The sequence below is a fragment of the Jaculus jaculus genome, chromosome 13 (assembly GCF_020740685.1).
Source record: "Jaculus jaculus isolate mJacJac1 chromosome 13, mJacJac1.mat.Y.cur, whole genome shotgun sequence".
In the NCBI taxonomy this organism is placed as follows: Eukaryota; Metazoa; Chordata; class Mammalia; order Rodentia; family Dipodidae; genus Jaculus; species Jaculus jaculus.
Window position 1 is genome coordinate 3,595,302 of NC_059114.1, and position 19,892 is coordinate 3,615,193.

General features: G+C 45.7%; 4 protein-coding genes across 4 annotated transcripts; 2 read left to right on the forward strand and 2 right to left on the reverse strand.

Annotated features, from left to right (window-relative positions):
- Positions 1-7,483: 7,483 nt before the first annotated feature.
- On the reverse strand, positions 7,484-7,926 carry LOC101614653 (histone H2B type 1-C/E/F/G/I). Its single transcript, XM_004670824.3, has one exon. It carries the CDS (start codon positions 7,894-7,896, stop codon positions 7,516-7,518), a length of 381 nt encoding a protein of 126 aa, XP_004670881.1. The 5' UTR covers positions 7,897-7,926; the 3' UTR covers positions 7,484-7,515.
- A 314-nt stretch (positions 7,927-8,240) lies between these two features.
- Positions 8,241-8,709, forward strand: LOC123454091 (histone H2A type 1). Its single transcript, XM_045132215.1, has one exon. It carries the CDS (start codon positions 8,241-8,243, stop codon positions 8,631-8,633), a length of 393 nt encoding a protein of 130 aa, XP_044988150.1. The 3' UTR covers positions 8,634-8,709.
- Positions 8,710-14,913: 6,204 nt separating this feature from the next.
- On the forward strand, positions 14,914-15,318 carry LOC123454108 (histone H4). The gene has a single exon (XM_045132237.1). The coding sequence runs from the start codon at positions 14,920-14,922 to the stop codon at positions 15,229-15,231; it is 312 nt and encodes a 103-aa protein (XP_044988172.1). The 5' UTR covers positions 14,914-14,919; the 3' UTR covers positions 15,232-15,318.
- Positions 15,319-18,983: 3,665 nt separating this feature from the next.
- LOC101593963 (histone H2B type 1-C/E/F/G/I) lies at positions 18,984-19,421 on the reverse strand. Its single transcript, XM_045132223.1, has one exon. It carries the CDS (start codon positions 19,406-19,408, stop codon positions 19,028-19,030), a length of 381 nt encoding a protein of 126 aa, XP_044988158.1. The 5' UTR covers positions 19,409-19,421; the 3' UTR covers positions 18,984-19,027.
- Between the last annotated feature and the right edge of the window lie 471 nt (positions 19,422-19,892).

Here is a 19,892-nt window from a genome sequence, read left to right on the forward strand (position 1 = left end):
GAGGAAGTCCTTCCCCCAGAGTGGGTGGCTCCGCTCAGAGGGGGACTTGATATAAGGAAGCTCTAGGTGTAAAGAGCCCCTTCCTTCCTTTCTTCCACTTGGCTGCCAGAGCTGCTTGCTACCTTCCAGCATGGATTGAAGACCAATGTGGACTAAAGACCAGCCTCAACTGAAGATCCGCATGGATCGAAACCCAGTGGTTCCTCAGGAAGCCTCCAGGCTTTCCCATACCATCCGCAGTTCCTGGTCGGGACTGCTGAGGCATCTGGCCACGTGGACTAAGCAGCTACCAGGTTCATTGATTCTCAGGCCCGCAACTGCTACTGGATTACTGTAAACTAATCCAATAAATTTCCCTTTTAAAATAATTCATTCTAGCAGTTCTGTTCTTCTAGAGAACCCTGACTAATGCACCCAGTTCCAGAAAGCCAAGCCTCGCATGTTCTTTCTTATATGTAGGTCCTAGCTACAAATGTATAGACTTTTGTGTAATCTGGTACAGAAAATCAGTAGTAGAGGCCCATAATCTAGAAAAAGGATAAAAAGGAGGGAGGAGAGGGAAGGTCTTAAGGTGATGGTATTGTATATATGTAAGTAGAAGAACAGATTACAGGGAGGGGAAAGGCCTAAATGAGGTCAGGGGAAGAGATAGTGTAAAAGAAAGGTGTGGTGGGGAGGGTCTATCAAAACGCAAGATATTCTGAAAATGACATATGAAAATCTACTTTCTGTAATAATGGCACATCCAGAAGCCATAGATTGTTACTAGAAAATTTTCAGTGCCAGGGATGACATACCTTCTAGTGAGTTATTGGCCAGGGAGATCCCTATTGCCCCCAAAACATTATAGGCTACAGCCAAGGCCTTTGGTTTCCTGTGAGAAAGAGCTGGTAAGACCCTATTGCTGAAGGCTTCACATGCCTGAGTGGCCATGTCACTGAGAAATCAAGCTGGTACTGAGCAGAAAACTCTCTCCTTGTAGCCCAGCCAACTGAAAGCTGGAAAAAGCTGCACTGCATGCACTCTTATGGGAGACAGAAATCATCAGCCGTGAAAACAATGGACACTGAAAGCCTCAAGTTTGGCCAGAAAGGCCAAATGACTGAACAAGTGCAGTAGTGGCATGTTTGCTCTGGGGGAAACCAACTCCTCTTAAATTGGACTGAAGGCCCGCTCTATGGGAGGGAATATGTGCCTGGTGCTGAAATCCTAATCAAAAGCAGGGGTGGTCATGAGCCTTAGGGGTGTAAAACCTACTCTTGTCTGGATAAATGCATATGTTATTCTCACCAAATTGCCCTGAAATAACTACACTTAATGTTCATACTCATATATTAATGCTACTCTCACTTCTGATTAGAGAAGCTTCTCTTTTCAGATGGCGATGACCACTGGGATGACCCAAAAGGTAACAGTGCTGAAAAGGGAGGGACAGAGGAGTTTCCAGCACTAAAACATCTTGCACCTTCCAAGGCTTAGGGTTCATTGCAGAAGAGGTGGTGGAAAGAATGTAAGAGCCAAAGGAAGTGTGCCACTCTTTACAATGCAACAGACAGAATTTGGCTTTGATATCCCAGACCATACAGTGCCTGGCAATACTACACAAGACCCTCATAATAGGAGAAAAAGATGATGACATCAAATTAAAAGAGGGACTAATGGAGAGAGGGAGGGGATGTGACACAGCAGAGTTATGAAGGGGAAAGTGGGGGGGGGAATACCATGGTTTGTGTCTGTAAGTATAGAAATTGTCTATGTGTATGTATGTGTGTACATATGTGTGTGTGTGTGTGTGTGTGTATGGTATAAAAAAGTAATATTAAGAAATTGAAAACCTCTTGGGGCAGTTATGGCATTTGGCTGCAAAGCCTAATAACCTGAACCTGATTCCCCAGTACCCACATAAGCCAAATGCACAAATGGCATGCACATTGAGAGCTAGAGGTCCTGGGGTACCCAGTTATACTCTCTCTCTACCACTCTGCTTGCAAATAAGTAATTTTTTTTTTTTTTTTTTTGAGGTAGTGTTTCACTCTAGCTCAGGCTGACCTGGAATTCACTGTGTAGTCTCAGGGTGGCCTTGAACTCAAGTCAATCCTCCTACCCCTGCCTCTGAGTGCTGGGATTAAAGGTGTGCGCCACCATGCCCGGCTAAATTAATATTTTTAAATAAAATGAAAACTTTTAAAACATTTCATTGAGCTCATCAGCTCAAAGGAACCCACTGCTTGTCAGGACTGGTTCAAAGGACAATGTGGCTTACAGAAATTCATATTGTCAAATGAACAAATTTCATTTGCATATCATGCATAGGACTCATTTAAATTACCATGGATGGGATCATCTGCATTGCTACAGGTTGTCTATAACTATACAATTACATCCACAGAGTTGTTCTGTCCCTTAATCCACAGAAGTCAGTCAAAGGTACATACCTAAATAAAATCAGGTTATCTTTCAAGGATCTCTAGACCCCTAGTTTCTCATTCTGTGGGTCCTAGCCATCTGGGGTTGCATGATTAAACGAGGAGGTAGTGAACATTTTGTAGCAGAAGTTCCTCAATGCACGGTGACCAAAAATTAATTCAAAGTCAAACATCTCACAATGAATAGGGGGTGGTCCCGGCAGCACCGTACGGTGTTGCATGGCTTCCCACTGTAGCCGTGGTTGTCAGCTTACAACATGTGCACTGATCCTGCACAGCCATCACACCATGCCTCACGAGTTAACGCTGCCCGAGGAACCTCAGCTCAGATTCCACACTATGGTTTGCTGTGAAGCTAGTGCTTACACTGTACAGGCAAAGTTTCTGTTCTTGTAGAAACATAATAACTTAATTACAAACATAAGGACAGTATTTGCCAACTGTCGTTACTTGGCATGTAAAATCAAACTTGTATACAGTGGATGATATTGTGTTTGCATGCTTCATTTTCAAAGTGTTGTCTGAGCCAGGCCAAACACAACAACTGATGCAATGCTAGCATGTCTGTTGTGGGGGAAATCAACTGCTGTCTTATCAGACTTGATGCCCACTCCTTCCACTGGATGGAATTCATGCCAGGTACTAAAACCGAATCAAAAGCCTATGTCTAGGGAGGTTATAAGGCCTGTTGTCTGGCTAAATGGATACATTATGCTGATCAAACTGCCTTCTAACCGCTTAGGTTTATGCCCATACATTTATGGTACTCTCAGTTTTGGTTAGAACTGCTTCTCTTTTCAGATGGTGGTGACCACTGGTGTGACTCAAAACTTATCAAAGAGCCTGGCATAGTGGTGCACGCCTTTAATTCTAGCACTGGGGAGGCAAAGATAGGAGGATCACAGTGAGTTTAAGGCCACCCTGAGATTACATAGTGAATTACAGGCCAGCCTAGGCTAGAGTGAGACCCTATCACACACACACACACACACACACACACACACACACAAAACCCAGCAACAAAAAAAAAAAAACAAAAACAAAAAAAGTGCTGAGAAGTGACAGTGCACAGCACTGACTGTCATATCTCTACCACATCGTCCAGGGCTCAGGGAGCCTTTTGCAAGTGGTGGTGGAAAGAGAATAAGTGATAAAGGAAGGGGTGGATGCTTACAGTACCAGATACAAAGTGGCCTTGATATTTGTGACCTGATTCTGGCTGATGCTATGTACACAACAACTATATAATAGGAGGAAAAGAATGATGGCACCAAAATTGAAGATAGACTAGTTGGAGAAAGGAAGGGATTCGCTGGAGAGGGTTGGGGTGACAGAAAGGAGGGTTCATGGGATGGGATAATGATCATGATGTATTGTCTATGGCAGTTGTCAATAAAAAGGTTTTATTCAGTTTTTAAGAAAAGAAAAGACAAACAAAAATATTATGTACAAAAGCAACAAGAGATATCTAAAACAAGCAACAACATAGTTTCCAAACTTTTTTTTAACAGATATATTGTAATTTGGCAAAGACATGTTTCCGTATGGTTTATTAATAATAACTTGTATTTCAATTAACTGTCCTCACAAGCCCTCCTCTCCTTCACACCATCCTGTTCCCTTATGCAGTGACATTCTCAACGTAAAACATTGAAGACCATGCCCCTGGTGAAAGATGAAAGCACTGAGGAATATTTACATAACACAGTCGGCTACAGCAGTGTTGGGCCTTGAGAGGCCCAGACGCAAGGCCTAGTGGAACTTCCTGAGCCTAGCTAAAGTTTGGTGACCTGTCTCTGGCCAGCTATGACTCAGCAGGGCGCCAAATTGCCTCTGGCAAGCTATTTCTGCAAAAAAGTTGGAGTTCTCGTGTGCTTAGAATGAATCATCTCAAAAGTTGCGATATGCTATCGGTCCTTACACCTCATCCTTTCCTGAGATCCCCGCCTTCGTTCTCAACGCTATGCAAACATCTGCCTGTTACAACAAAGTGAGATCCTGATTTGACAAGACTCCCAGCTTGGTGGTGTGTTCCTGGCCGTGGACACTCACCCTCCTCCTCAACCCCTTGGGAGGAATCAGCGGACCTGGTCCTTCCTCAGCACTACCTGCCAGGGGGAGCCTGGCACAGCAGAGCATGGCATATACTATATTGTGGGATTTATGTAATACCATTTTAGAAAAGTAAAAACCAAAACCAATTTATATAGTGTTTAGTTGTATTTAGAAGCACATGTGAATGACCAAAAGTAAAATCCAGTTTGTTTTTTGTTTTGTTTTATTTGCCCAGGTCATTCCAGGAATGTGATAAAAATCATTTTAAAAAAGGCAGGGCATGGTGGTGCATGCCTTTAATCCCAGCACTTGGGAGGCAGAGGTAGGAGGATTGCTGTGAGTTCGAGGTTACCCTGAGAAGACAGAGTGAATTCCAGGTCAGCCTGGACTAGAGTGAAACCCTACCTTGAAAAACAAACAAACAAACAAAAATCAGTGATTCATTATCTAATGAATTTAAACATAAATAGGCCATTAGGAATTGTGGGAGTAGATCATTTGCAGAAGAGATTTATATTGGGAAGGGCCCAGGTTGGACTTCATCTTGAGATAGCCATTGTCTCTACCTTCCTCAAGAAAAGGGAAGGAATTTAATAGCAAGCACCAAGCAGGTAGAGGGCAAAATGTCAAAATGTGACAAGGTGATTAGATTAATAACCCAGTACAATCAGTCAGCATTGAACGCATGTATGAAAACACTACATTGTGCTCCCTTCTGCTCCCTTCGAATGTATAATTTTGATTCATTTAAAATTTTTTTAAAAATTTATTTGGGAAAGAGGCAGACATGGGTCAGATACAGAGGGAGTAGGTATGGGTACACCAGGGCCTCTTGCCGCCGCAGATGAACTCCCATGCATGTGTCATTTTTTTGCATCTTGCTTTATGGGGGTACTGGGTAATCGAATCTGGGCCATCCGGCTTTGCAAGCCACTGTCTTTAATTGCTGTGCCATCACTCCAGCGTGCACTGATTTTCTTAACTCTGAGCTCTAGAATGCTACCCCTCCCACTCCCAGGATGCTCACTGTGACACAGCGCGCAACATCCATTTTTTTTCTTTTTCTTTTTTTGGCTTTTTCGAGGTAGGGTCTCACTCTAGCTCAGGCTGACCTGGAATTCACTATTGTCTCGAGCACTGTCTAGATTATCACTACACAGGATTCCGCAGATGAAGGCACAAGAGACGCTGGTAAGTTTGCAAGAGAGTTTACTGATGTTGTTATAACACACAAGCAAGACCATATCATGCAAAAGGCAACTAAAGCCAAAACACATAAATCCAAATACTCATCCTAACATAACAATATCTTGATTAGGTCTAACATCATACAACCTGATTCCAAGCGAGGTTCGAGCTGCGACGTTCACTTTCGATTTCACCGTAGGGATGCCTCCGGTGACCGGGTTGGCTGCGGTCTTGATTTGCCGGCAAAAGTCTTTGGATTGACTTACGGACGATCTGGAGTTTGTGTTGGTGAGCATTCCGGATTTGGCTCGCTGATGTTGTTCTCAGTCTCGGACTAATGAGCTGCGTGTCTCAGTCAGTCATCATGGCGAGAGAGAGAAACGCTTTCGGTTCTTCGGGTCTCTTTTTATACACTTTAAGACTTAGCAATCTTAATGCACACGTCTGTTTATCTATCATTACGTCACTGCAAATCGTCACTCTTAATTTCTAACTTATCTACTCTGGACAGGCAAGCCTGTCCTTACATGCTCATGACAACTATGGAGTCTCAGGGTGGCCTCGAACTCATGGCGATCCTCCTACCTTTGCCTCCCCCTCCTGAGTGCTGCGATTAAAGGCGTGCGCCACCACGCCCGGCACGCACCATCCATTTTTAACTGCACATGGGATGTACGAATGAACTTAAGTGATTTGTGGAGAGGGACTGTGTTGGAGGCAGGGTCTCACTCTAGCCCAGGGGGACCCTGAATTCTCTATGCAGTCTCAGGGTGGCCCCGGACGCACAGCGATCCTGCTACCTCTGTCTGCCAAGTGCTGGCATTAAAGGCGTGCGCCACCACGCCCGGCTTGCAATTCATATGTTTTTCTGGAGGAGACAACATTGTAGATGAAATTAATGCTATGGCACCAGAAAGAGGTTTTAAGCATTGCTAAGAGACTGTGGTCAGAGAAGCCTCGGGCTTTGCTTGGGTGGGTTGGTACGTTAAGGTCCGGAACCGGAGTATGGGGAGTGGGGGGGAAGTTTCTTTCTTTTTTTTGTTTTAATCATTAAAGAGTTTTCCTGGCCTCTCAGGTTCCCCTTCAGTTTAGTCACAAGTCACTTCACATTGCTCAATGATAACCTTTGCAGCGCTGTAGGGCTGTGATGACAAGAGCTCTCCAGAGCCCATGAAAAATAAACTTCGTCAGGATCTGACCTCAGGAAATGAAAAATGGTCATCTACAATGTGAGTTGGACACATTTGCGGAATTAAGTTTTTACACTTCACCAAGAGAACCCCATTGAAAAGCACAAACCCAAGAGTATCCAATTACAACTTCTGGCGCGGTTTTCAAATACTGCCCTGGCCCAATCGCAGACGGGGGAGTGTGCAATCACAAACCGACGTTAACTAACTACTGCAGAGGAAAAAAAAAAAACAAAAAAAGCCTAGGGCCTGAGGCTAATGTGGAAGAACACGAACCAAATTCGCCTCACAGTAAGCAGCTTCTGGGGCCTCATTGGTTCCCTCCTAGACAAAACCCACACGGTATGCAGACGACAAAGTGTGGATGGTTCTGAAAACAGCCTTGAATGTACAAGTTTACAAGAAGTTGTAAATTACAGAAATACTAGCCACATGTATAGCTGGCACGGATCTGGTTTAAAGGGTGGCATTACAACACGTAGAAGCACCAATGGGAACCTGCATATATTTTTAACTAATTATCGGCTACACTCAAGGTGACAGCTTTAAAAATACCCAAGAAGAAAAGCAATTCGAACAGGCTCTTTCTTAGAAAAGGTGGTGGCTCTGAAAAGAGCCTTTGTGGGTGGGCCGGAGGGGGCGCTGGCGCGCGGCGTCTACTTGGAGCTGGTGTACTTGGTGACGGCCTTGGTGCCCTCGGACACGGCGTGCTTGGCCAGCTCCCCGGGCAGCAGCAGGCGCACGGCCGTCTGGATCTCCCGCGACGTGATGGTCGAGCGCTTGTTGTAGTGCGCCAGGCGCGACGCCTCGCCCGCGATGCGCTCGAAGATGTCGTTCACGAACGAGTTCATGATGCCCATGGCCTTGGACGAGATGCCCGTGTCGGGGTGCACCTGCTTCAGCACCTTGTACACGTACACCGAGTAGCTCTCCTTGCGGCTGCGCTTGCGCTTCTTGCCGTCCTTCTTCTGCGCCTTCGTCACCGCCTTCTTCGAGCCCTTCTTCGGGGCCGGCGCCGACTTCGCGGGCTCGGGCATGTTGGCTGTTGAAGAACCGCGAACAAAACACGATCAGCGACCTCTAGTGAGAGCATGAAGCAGGGACCGGGCTTTTATGGGACGTCTATGCAAATGAAGGATCTCGGAACGGCCAGTTACGATGTAAGGAAGAATTCGTGACGTCATTGCATGTAAATGAGATTACATAGCTTCTCCTTTCTCATTGGCTACATGCTGGAGCACCTTTTCCACCAATCCGAGTGCACCTCCTCCGCTTCCCTCGGCCACTATAAGAACCTTCTGGCCTAGTAAGCTGAGGCGCGTCTTACTGTTGTTCTTTTGTTGAGTTCTTGTCACTGTTCTTCCGTTCACGGCATAACATCATGTCTGGACGCGGCAAGCAGGGCGGCAAGGCGCGCGCCAAGGCCAAGACGCGCTCCTCTCGGGCCGGCCTGCAGTTCCCGGTGGGCCGCGTGCACCGGCTGCTCCGCAAGGGCAACTACGCCGAGCGGGTGGGCGCCGGCGCCCCGGTGTACCTGGCGGCCGTGCTCGAGTACCTGACGGCCGAGATCCTGGAGCTGGCGGGCAACGCGGCCCGCGACAACAAGAAGACGCGCATCATCCCGCGCCACCTGCAGCTGGCCATCCGCAACGACGAGGAGCTCAACAAGCTGCTGGGCAAAGTGACGATCGCGCAGGGCGGCGTGCTGCCCAACATCCAGGCCGTGCTGCTGCCCAAGAAGACCGAGAGCCACCACAAGGCCAAGGGCAAGTGAGAGCCAACCCGCTACCCACGACAGCGATCAACCAAAGGCTCTTTTCAGAGCCACCTACTGTGTCAGATAAGGCGCTGGAATACTTCCCCAAAATTGGTGGTTTTAGATTGTTTTTGGTAGCCTACGTGTTTTATATCTCTCTCCCTGTGGTCATGGCATTACAAGGTTTGTCAACGTTTGCATCATTTAAAGACCAGTTACTATAAAAGGTAACTTGCTTACATATATCCACTGTACTATGCCAATCTTCATTCAGTCTTTTTTTTTGTTGTGTTTTTGTTATTCGAGGTAGGGTCTCACTCTGGTCCAGGCTGACCTGTAATAAACTCTGTAGTCTCAGGGTGGCCTTGAACTCACCGCGATCCTCCTGCCTCTGCCTCCCAAGTGCTGGGATTAAAGGTGTGCGCCACCACGCCCGGCTAATCTTCATTCAGTCTTAATAGTAAGGTGATGTACCCTGGTGCGCACGTGTTAGGCACGAGTCCAGTTATAACACTACCTCTAGCTAACTATAGAAAGCACCCATCCCAAAGGGTCATGAGATGTAGGGAATGTGGCCAATAATAGTTCTTGGCGGGCTTTTCAAACTTGTGGAAATGCTCTTCCTATTTTTTGGGAAACCTCAAACTCCATAAAAGTCGCAAACATGACTAAAATTTAACCCTTGGGGTATGTATAGCTTAAGTTTAGTAAGGTTTCAAGTAGTTGACAGTTTTCCAGGTTTTGAATATGAATCTTCACATTTAGTTCCGAGTCTGGTACTTAGAAACCGGGTTTTCTGTGAAGGCCATGGCTCGCTGGAAGCCAGGGCTGAGCAGTTGTGAGTGCTGCTTGCACATGGCTACTGCCTGATGCTTGGGGTCTGGTCATTACATTCCCTTTGACAGACAGTAGGAATGAAAACCTAACCCAAGTGGTTTTTCAACTTAATTACCCAAGATGCTTCAAAATACCCATGTGTCAGTAAAGTCCGTTGAAATACAGTAGTTTACCGCTTGTTTTTTCGTGGTGAAGTGGGGTGTGTTGTGCTGGGGGTGGGTGGGCAGCACACCTCAAAAGTGTATCCCTGAAATTTATAAGATAGGTGCACCTTGTACGTTATTCATAACGTCATCATGGTGCGCTTCAATTGTCAGATGTCTTTCAAAGTAGGTGATGGCATTTATTATTTATATTTAGCTGAGAACTCGTTTTCTAGCCAAGCCTGGCTTTGAACTTTAAACCATCTTCCTGCCTCAGCTTCACTACAGCTGAAAGTAAAACCTGAGCTGCCATTAATTGTTTAGTAATGTGAGGCTGGGTTCAGTTCCCTAAACCTAAGTAGTATGAAGCGGTGTAGACCCATCTTAAACCACCTGACCTTGTAATAATCAAGTGGCATCTCTGTTCAACATACTGTTTTAATGTGAGAATGACACAGGCTCAGAAGATAGAAAGATTAAATGGAGTAGCCGGGTGTGGTGGCACACGCCTTTAATCCCAGCACTCAGGAGTTAGAGGTAGGAGGATTGCACTGAGTTCAAGGCCACCCTGAGAGTACATAGTGAAATTCACGTCAGCCTGGGCTAGAGTAAGACCCTACCTCGGAAAACAAAAAAAAAAAAAAAAAAAAAGATTAAATGGAGAGTGTGTGTTATGAGCATGTAAGGACCAGCATATGGTCCAGGGACAGTTTAGATAAATAAGTTTGTTTTTCTTTGTGTGTGAGAGCAAAATTGCAAAGTCAACCTTTGTAAGCAAAAATCTAAGAAAAAAGCTGAGTACAATGACATAGTAAGAGATTACCAGAAGGTGTGTGTGCAACCCTAGATAAGTAGTGGAAAATACAAAAAACCCAGCCGCTTAGCAGCCGCTGTCCCAGTCCTCCTGACACTATGACTGACTGAACGGCTGCTCAGCGGTCCGGACTGAGACCTCCGCGAGACGCATCGCTGATCCGAATTCATCTGCCCGACACGCTGTCCGAACGACCGAGACGACTGAGACTCGCCTTGAAAACTGCGAACCGAGAGAAAGTCGGAGCACGGACCCCGCGTCGCCAGGTTGTGACGTCAGAAATCTCACAGACCGAGTCTCGCGATACTCCCAAGTGTCGCGATATCAGGTTGTATACATTTTAGATGGAGAGTGTGAAGGAGCCCTCCCCCCTCCCCCACCCCGACCCTGTCTTACATTTCTTTTCTTTTGTTTGTTTTTTTGAGGTAGGGTTTCACTGTAGTGGAGGCTGACATGGAATTCACGATGTAGTTTTAGTGTGGCCTTGAACTCACAGCAATTCTCCTACTTCTGCCTCCCAGTGCTGGGATTAAAGGCGTGTGTTACCATGCCCAGTTTTTGTTTTACATTTCTTATTGCATTGAGTGTCAATATTGATGATCAGAAACGACACAGATTGGGCTTCCTCCCCCAAAACTTGCAAACGTTTAGGTTGATTAGTGAATTCTACTCAGAATGCAAACACGTTTCTTGACATCTTGATGGGCTGTGCATATTAAAATTATTTTTATCTATGATTTTACTTTATCCACATTTATAATTATTGTCAAAAACCAACACTGGAGGTAGATCTGGTCCAATAAATAGAAATTGTTTGTCATACTGTAATATTAATAAGCCACAGTTAAAAGTAATTCAACAATTTTTATTCCATGAATCAATAATATATAAGAATACTACATTTTCCTGCAGGGATCCTTATGTGAAGTTTAACAATCCCCCTCCTGCACTCCTTTAATAAACATCCTATTTTTATTTATTTATTTGGTGGGAGGGATAGAATGTGTAGGTGCATGTGTACATCAGGAATCCCAGCTTCTGTAAATAGAAGCTGCAGATGCGTGGACCAATTTGTGCTTGTTGATTTATGTGGGTCCCAGTGAATTAAATCTCAGCAGGATTTTCAAGGTAAGTGTCTTTCCCTGCTCCACCTTGCTGTTTTTCTTTCTGATATGTGTGTGCAAGCATGTGTATATATGCTGCTATGCCTGAAATTTTACATGGGAGCTTGGCTCCTAATGCTGACATGGTAGACAAGCACTTTTCCCATTGATCGACTTGCATACTGGACATAGTATTCTCTCTCTTATTTTTTGCTTTGCTTTCAAGTCTCCACCATCCCTTCTTTCCCCCACCCCGCACTCCCACCCACACACAGTATTAACCCTTAGTAGAAAAAAATAAAATTAAACAAACACCAGCAACATGAACCCTTGTGTGTCTTTCTGGTGCAGTCCCTTTTCATGTTTATCTTACTTCTTACCAACTCAGATATTAGATGATCTAGGTTTTTGTTTTTGCTAGACTCTTAGCTCTTATATATTTATTTGAGAGAGAGTGAAAGAGGGGAAGGCATGGGTGGGGGGGGGGAGGGGGATGAGCCACTGTAAACAAACTTCAGACACATGTACCACTCTCTGCTTCTGCCTTTTCTTGGGTACTAGGGAATCAAACCCCAGGCTGTGAGATTTTGCAAGCGACTTTAATCTCTGAACCAGTTATTTGCCTGAGTTTATTTATTTGTATCGTAGTATTTCTTCATCTTTTCCAAGTGTCCTAGGCACGAAAATTTTCTGAACGTTATTCTTTTCATAAAATGGCTTTGGTCTTCCACATTGATTTATTTCTCCTGTTTAGTCATCAATACATACGTTAGATTGTTCATGTAGAGAGACTTACCATTTTGGGACAATAATTGCTTTTAGAATCACTTGAGGCGGGATCTGATGTTTTTAGGCTTATAGTTCCATCATCGAGACAGAAGGCAGGAGGACGGCCACAGGCGTGAGGTTGACCTGAGGTTCTTAGTCGATCATAGAGGAGGCTAGGTTTCACAATGAGACTTTGTTTAAAAATAAATAAATAAAACAAAGCCAGGAATGTTGACATGTGCCTTTAATCCCTTGGGAGGCAGAGCCATGAATTTGAGGCCATCCTGAGATTACACACTGAATTCCAGGTCAGCCTGGGCTACAGTGAGACTCTACCCTGAAAAACCAAACCAAAACAAAAAACTATGAAATAAAATGAATGAATAAAATTCAATTTTGGAATCTCTCCATCAATAAAATAAGCTGGTGGGAAGGGGGAGATAAATACAGAATGTCAAGTGTTCTCCATCCACTCACCTGTCTTTGAGAACGTCACGTTTTTTGCAAGTTTTTTTAGTTAAGTGGCTGTCACATCTGCCCTTGTCTTCATGAGTGCTGACATCCCTACAGGCTTCCTTAGTCTCCAAACAAATTAATTTTGAAAAAGGCTTATTCTGGCTTTAATTCTGTATATGTACAGCTATTCCACATAACTATTTAACGTATCATGTTTTAAAATCAAGGTCTATGCTGTCAAGATTTTATAGGGAGTCAAGGTGTTGAGAATTCAAACAAAACGTCTTGATACAGGGCTGGCAATGAAATGAAATATGCAATCATCAGGATACTAATGCAAGCTATTTATGTACACTTAAAATTTCCTGCGAATAGAATTTTGAAAATGGAAATGGGGCTGGAGATGATGGCTCACTGGGTAAGGTGTTTGCCTGCCAAGCTTAAGGACTGGATTCCCTAGGGCCCACCTAAAGCCAGATGCACAAGGTGGTGCATCGTGTCTGGAATTTGTGAGACTCAAGAGTGACCACGGACCATGGAGACCACTTTGAGGCAAAGATGGAAGTTTTAATTGGGGGTGGAGGCCGGAAACACGAGCTGCCAAGACTGACTCTCAAGAGCCGAGCAGTCAGTCTGGGGTTACAGATAGTGGGCTTTATAGGTTTCACAACTGGGGGAAGGTGAGAAAAGGGAAGGAGTTTTCTTCTTAGGGCAGCAAATCTGTGTTCTTTTACATTAGCCATATGAAGAGACCAGGAGTGACCTGGTGAGAGATAGGGGGACAGTAAATCTCTGATCTCAGGGGCATACCAGAAGAGACCTGGTGAGCGATAAGGAGGCAGTAAATCTCTGATCTCAGGGCATCATTCTTGAGGAACGTGGATGACTCATTTCCTCATATACACCTAACAGAGTTCATGTGCAGTGGCTACAGTCCCTTGTGTGCCACTCATTATCTCTCCTATCTCTCTCTCAAATAAGCGAATAAGTAAAAAGAACAGAAATAGAGGCCAAACATTGTGGTACATTGTATTTAGGTCCAAATATCAAAATGTTATCCCAATTGTATTCAGGGTAAAAACACTGCATTGCAATATTTTACATGCTTTTCCCCCACAGCAAACCTTTTAAATTGAGTAATTCACATCAACCTGTCCTTTTAATTTTATTGAATTTATCTTCTTACATCCAGGTTTTAAAACTATTGAAATTTAAATTCACATCGTGAATCTTTCAAATTAAACTACCTAACATTTTTAAATAACTGGAGGATACAAATTTTAAGATAAAAATTTACATTAAAAAAAATTTAAGGCCTGGAGAGATGGCTTAGCGGTGAAGGCACTTGCCTGCAAAGCCAAAGGACTTAGATTTGATTCCTCAGTATCCATGTAAATGCAGATGCACAATGTACATATATCTGGAGTTCATTTGCAGTGGCAGACGGCCCTAGTGAGTCTACATTCCTTGCTCTCTGAAATAAATAAATAAGAATATTAAAACGAGTTTTTAAAAGATTTATCAAAATAGAAAATATGGTCTGGTGGGGAAAATTGTGTAAAGGGGATGGGGAATGAGAAAAAGCTACAAAAAACTCGAGGGTGAGTGGATCGTGATCCAAGCACTACGTAAAAAAAATAAAAAACCTGACAACAAAAAATTAAAAGAATAAATAAATGTCTGCTGGGTGTGGTGGCACGCCTTTAATCTCTGTATTTGGGAGGCAGAGGTAGGAAGATCACTGAGTTTGAGGTCAGCCTGGGATAAAGTGAGACCCTGCCTCAAAGAAAGAAACAAAGGGGGAAAAAAAAAATGAAATAAATGTCAGCGTTTCATTGTGAGGATTTTAACCATAAGCGATACAAATTTTCTAGACTAGTGTTCGCTTGTGTAAGTACAAAAGCTTCAATCATCCGCAGTTGACATTATTATTATTATTTTGGTGTTAGACGCGGTAAGCGAGAGAAAGCTGCATCCCGGAAAAGCAGGCTTACAAAGACATCTTCCTGCGCCTGCCATCGTCACGTGCTTTGCAGAGATTTACGGGCAGAGACAGATTTGCATCTTGAGCCCGCCTCCGTTTTATTCCCGCCCACATTTCTGGTTCTCAACGAGGTCCGCAAGCGTACTATAAAGACTCCTGTTCACTCGCCACGCTCTTTGTTGAAAAGCTTGTTCCAGCCATGTCAGGTCGCGGCAAGGGCGGGAAGGGCCTGGGCAAGGGCGGCGCCAAGCGGCACCGCAAGGTCCTGCGCGACAACATCCAGGGCATCACCAAGCCCGCCATCCGGCGCCTGGCCCGCCGCGGCGGCGTCAAGCGCATCTCGGGCCTCATCTACGAGGAGACCCGCGGCGTGCTGAAGGTCTTCCTGGAGAACGTGATCCGCGACGCCGTCACGTACACGGAGCACGCCAAGCGCAAGACGGTCACGGCCATGGACGTGGTGTACGCGCTCAAGCGCCAGGGCCGCACGCTCTACGGCTTCGGCGGCTGAGGACCCCGCGCCCGCCCCCACCACCAACAAAGGCCCTTTTCAGGGCCACCATCTTTTCACTAAAATGCAAGCTTTAGCACTCCTCAATCCTGTTTTACTCTTGTTTCTGCATTGTGTCGGTCTTCACTGTGTTAAATCTCCAGGTAGGGATTGCTTGCTCTGAGGTGGTGGTGGAAGTATTACTGTTTTGCAAAAGCTTTGCTAAGGGCTTTGGATCTTTAGTCATGGTTTGGGTTGTCCTCTGGTTTGACAAGGTGCTTTATTTTTCTCCGCGGTACGTTACTACATATGTAATTTTAACCATGCATGCCCATTTTTATATACATAGGTATAAGATGACAACGGTTTCTCTCTAAAAGAATTCAGTTTTGCCAGCTGTGGTGATAACGTTCCTTTAATCCCAGCACTAGGGAGACAGACAGTGATTGGATCACCGAGTTTAAGGTCAGCCCCGGGCTAAAGTGAAATTCTACCAAAATAAAAAAAAAAAAAAAATGCATGACAGGGAACAAGCCTGACCATCATTACGGAACTTCCATGATGTTCATTTTGGCCTGGCTGGTCCAAGACTAGGGGAAACATCTCTTAACCCTGCTGCCACATGGGCTCTTTACCCCCTCCCGTCATCCACATGACAGGAGCGTTTTATTCTTTTTTCTTCCCTTTTTAATTCCCTTTTCATTGTTCTTCCAGACCCACCAGATGGACTCAGAGACCACATGGGCATATTCAGTTTCCTTTCCTCGGTTCTATACTTCTCTTAATAAATGTAGTAATTTAATAATAAACAAAAAACATTTGCCTTACTGAACATCTACCCACAGCCCGTCCCTGCGGGGTGTCCGTCCAGCTCGGTACAGGCAGGGGTCACAGGTCCTCAAGTGGTTGCTGGGTGGATTGCTGGAGGCTGTTTGCTCAAGCAAGGTGAGCAGTGTTCCCCCGGGTGATTCCACTGGTTCCTGTACTTGCCTGACTCATCTTCCCCTTTCCTTCCTTTCTCTTACATCTCTGTCTCCTTCTAATTCTTGCCTGACTTCAAACAACAGAACTCTCCTGAGTACTGGGGTGCTGGGGATGAAAAACCCCACTTAGCTCATGTCGGTTATCCCAGCACCAGGGAGGTGGAGGCTGGAGGGATCAGGAATACAAGATGATCCTCAGCTAGGTAGTTCAAAGCCAGCCTGACTTCCAGACCCTGTCCTCATACAAATGAACAAACCAACCAGCCAAACAAAAAAACCCCATGATAAAATACTCCCCTCCCCAACATTTAAAACTCAGTGGATCAGCTGACTGCCCAGTTGGAGTGTTCTGGCCTCAGTGGTAGAGATATTGGTCAGTTCTCCCCTTGTTTGCTGCCCCATGCTGTAGTGAAGGCTCTCCCAGCTTTGGGAATAAGATTATTTATTTGAAGTTTGTTTGCTTTTTGTTTGTAAATATGTTTTATTTATTTGAGAGAGAGGGAGAGTGGGCATGCCAGAGCCTCCAGCCACTACAAACAAACCCCAGATGCATTCGCCACCTTGTGTATCTGGCTTATGTGGGTCCTGGAGAATGGAACTGGGATCCCTTAGCTTTGCAGGCAAACACCTTAATAACTAAGCCATCTCTCCAGCCCTGGATAAGATTCTTATAGCAGTCCTAAGGGTTCCAGGCCCTTTCTTTGGGTTGGGGCTGGATATAGAGCCAGTGCTCTGAGGGTATGAGACTCATAGAAACCATTTCTTTTTGCTGATTTCACTAAAGTGGTGGGTAGTGGTAATTAATGTGTGTGAAGAATCAGTAAATCCAGGCAGAGAAAAACTTCAAAGGCCTAGAGGTTGGAGCAGTCATGGGGAAGTCCACAAAGTGTGTGTGCTTGTGGCGGAGGAAGGAAGAAAAATCATTTACTGAAGTTGCTACATGGAGAGTAGTCATTTTCTCGTGTGTGTGTGTTTTCGAGGTAGTATCCTTCTAGTTCAAGGCTCACCTGGAAGTTGAGTTCCAAGCTGGACTCAACTTCACAGGGATTCTCCCACACGTGCCTTCAGCATGCTGGGATTAAAGGTGTGTCTCTGCTTGCCTGGCTCTCTCGTTTTAACAACGGAGAGGCCTCAGAAAGGCTGTGAGCAGAGGTTATACATAGTCAGGTATGCTTTTAAAATAAATACTATAACAGGGTGAGGTGGCTCACAACTTGAATCCCAGCATTTGGGAAGCTGAGGCAGGACTGTTGCAAATTTGATGCCAGCATGGGCTACTTAGCTAGTGTCATGCCAATATTAGACTAAAGGGACCTCAATCAAAGAAAAAAGGAGAAAATTGTGAAGTGGAAACAATTGATTTCAGTATCAACTCTAACTACAAGGAAGGTAAGGTTGAAATGCAGTTGCAATTTAGTTAAAAATAAGTCCTGTGTTCTGGGCATGGTGGCGCACGCCTTTATTCCCAGCACTTGGGACGGAGAGATAGGATGATCGCCGTGAGTTCGAGGCCATCCTGAGAATAGAGTCCAGGTCAGTCTGGGCTAGAGTGAAACGCTACCTCGAAAAAGAAAATAAATCCCGTCATTTTCTCTCTGCGTTTTCTTTTTCTTTCTTTCTTTCTTTTTTTTTTTTAATTTTTTTGTCATTTTTATTTCTTTATTTGAGAGTGACAGAGAGAGAGGGAGAGATAGAGGGACAGATAGAAAGGGAATGGGCGCGCCAGGGCTTCCAGCCACTGCAAACGAACTCCAGACGTGTGCGCCCCCTTGTGCATCTGGCTATCGTGGGTCCTGGAGAATCGAGCCCCAAACCGGGGTCCTTAGGCTTCACAAGCAAGCGCTTAACCGCTAAGCCATCTCTCCAGCCCTCTCTGCGTTTTCTTTATCTGAGGCTCTGCGTGGTGCACGGTGTAATCTGAGCACTGGGGACTGAAGCTAGGTGCAGGGAAGGCCTGGGTGTCAGTGAGACTCGAGAGCGAAGCTAACAAACGGGGTAGGCAGTCGTGCTGACTGGCTGGGAGTGTTAACCAGTCACTCCGTAGGTTGACTTTGACTCGGTGGTGTTAATTTCCATTTATGGGTGAGGAGTCACTAACCAAACCTCTCTCATTTACCTTCTCAAGAAAGCCTCTATGTACCAATTTTTTTTTTGAGATGAGAAAAACAAGCTCCAGTGTTAATTTTCCTGGGATTTCATGATCTGCAGTTAAGTGATCCCAAAACATAGACTTCCAAACTTCATGGTACAATTATATTTGCGCCCTGGGTCTGAGTGCAGCTCCTAGGGAGGGTGCCGCCTGCACCTCTTCCCCTACCTCCTTTAAAGGCCTCTCAGAGAAACGAAATGCCCCAGGCAAAGCGGCGTTAGTGGTAAGAAAGTAGATAATCGCGAAAGCTGGCAGTCCAGGAACTTTCTTTTAAAGCAGCATCCCGGGTGACGTCACAAGATGGCCAGGCGCGGCAGGTCACCAAAGAGCGGGACGCCGACGCCGGGCTTCCCCTGCGATGCTTATAAACTAGTAACGTCACTGATACATAGAAAACGGAGTCAGCATGAGCAAACCAGACAGAAACCAAAGCTTCCTCCTTGTTAAAACCAAACAAAAGGCCAGAAAACGCGCATGCTCACTCGGCTGCAGGGTCGGAACTGCGTGCGAGCCGCGGACCCTTATCAATCTCGCTCACTTGGGCCGTGGGGAAATTGAACCAGGGTCTTCCGGGCAAACGCCTTGCCAAGCCCTTTCCCTGAGTGCACCGGCTCTTTCTCGATCAAGTGGGTGGCTCTGAAAAGAGCCTTTGTGGGCGGGCGGAGGGGGCGCTGGCGCGCGGCGTCTACTTGGAGCTGGTGTACTTGGTGACGGCCTTGGTGCCCTCGGACACGGCGTGCTTGGCCAGCTCCCCGGGCAGCAGCAGGCGCACGGCCGTCTGGATCTCCCGCGACGTGATGGTCGAGCGCTTGTTGTAGTGCGCCAGGCGCGACGCCTCGCCCGCGATGCGCTCGAAGATGTCGTTCACGAACGAGTTCATGATGCCCATGGCCTTGGACGAGATGCCCGTGTCGGGGTGCACCTGCTTCAGCACCTTGTACACGTACACCGAGTAGCTCTCCTTGCGGCTGCGCTTGCGCTTCTTGCCGTCCTTCTTCTGTGCCTTCGTCACCGCCTTCTTCGAGCCCTTCTTCGGGGCCGGCGCCGACTTCGCGGGCTCGGGCATTCTGGAAACTCCTCTATTCTCACAAGACAAGAGAAAATGAGGCTCAAGTTTGAGCCAGTTGTATATTTGTAGGCAGTTGCATGCAAATGAAGACTCCAGTTTTCCTATATTTGATTGGTTTCTTTCGTGTCGTGACGCAGCTCTGCTCTCATTGGTGAAATGCAGAATTTTGTTATAAACAGGTTTACAGCTACCTGGCTTTCATCTAGGAAAGATTTTAGCAGCAAGTTCTTTTCATTCTAAACAAGTTGTCTCTGTTTGTTTTGAAACTCCGTGGAGGTGATGCTGTACGTCCAAGAATTATGAAATCGGTTTAAATGCTCCCGCAAAAACCGCAACTTACATTTGAAAGTAGATTCCGCACCACTGGGAGGGAAGAGAGGGCGGGAGGAGTGAGCTGCCCTCCCTGACTGTTCCCTAGATCCATTGTGAACCTACGGAGTGGGTAATTGACCCCATAGGGACAGCGAACATAGTAACGCTT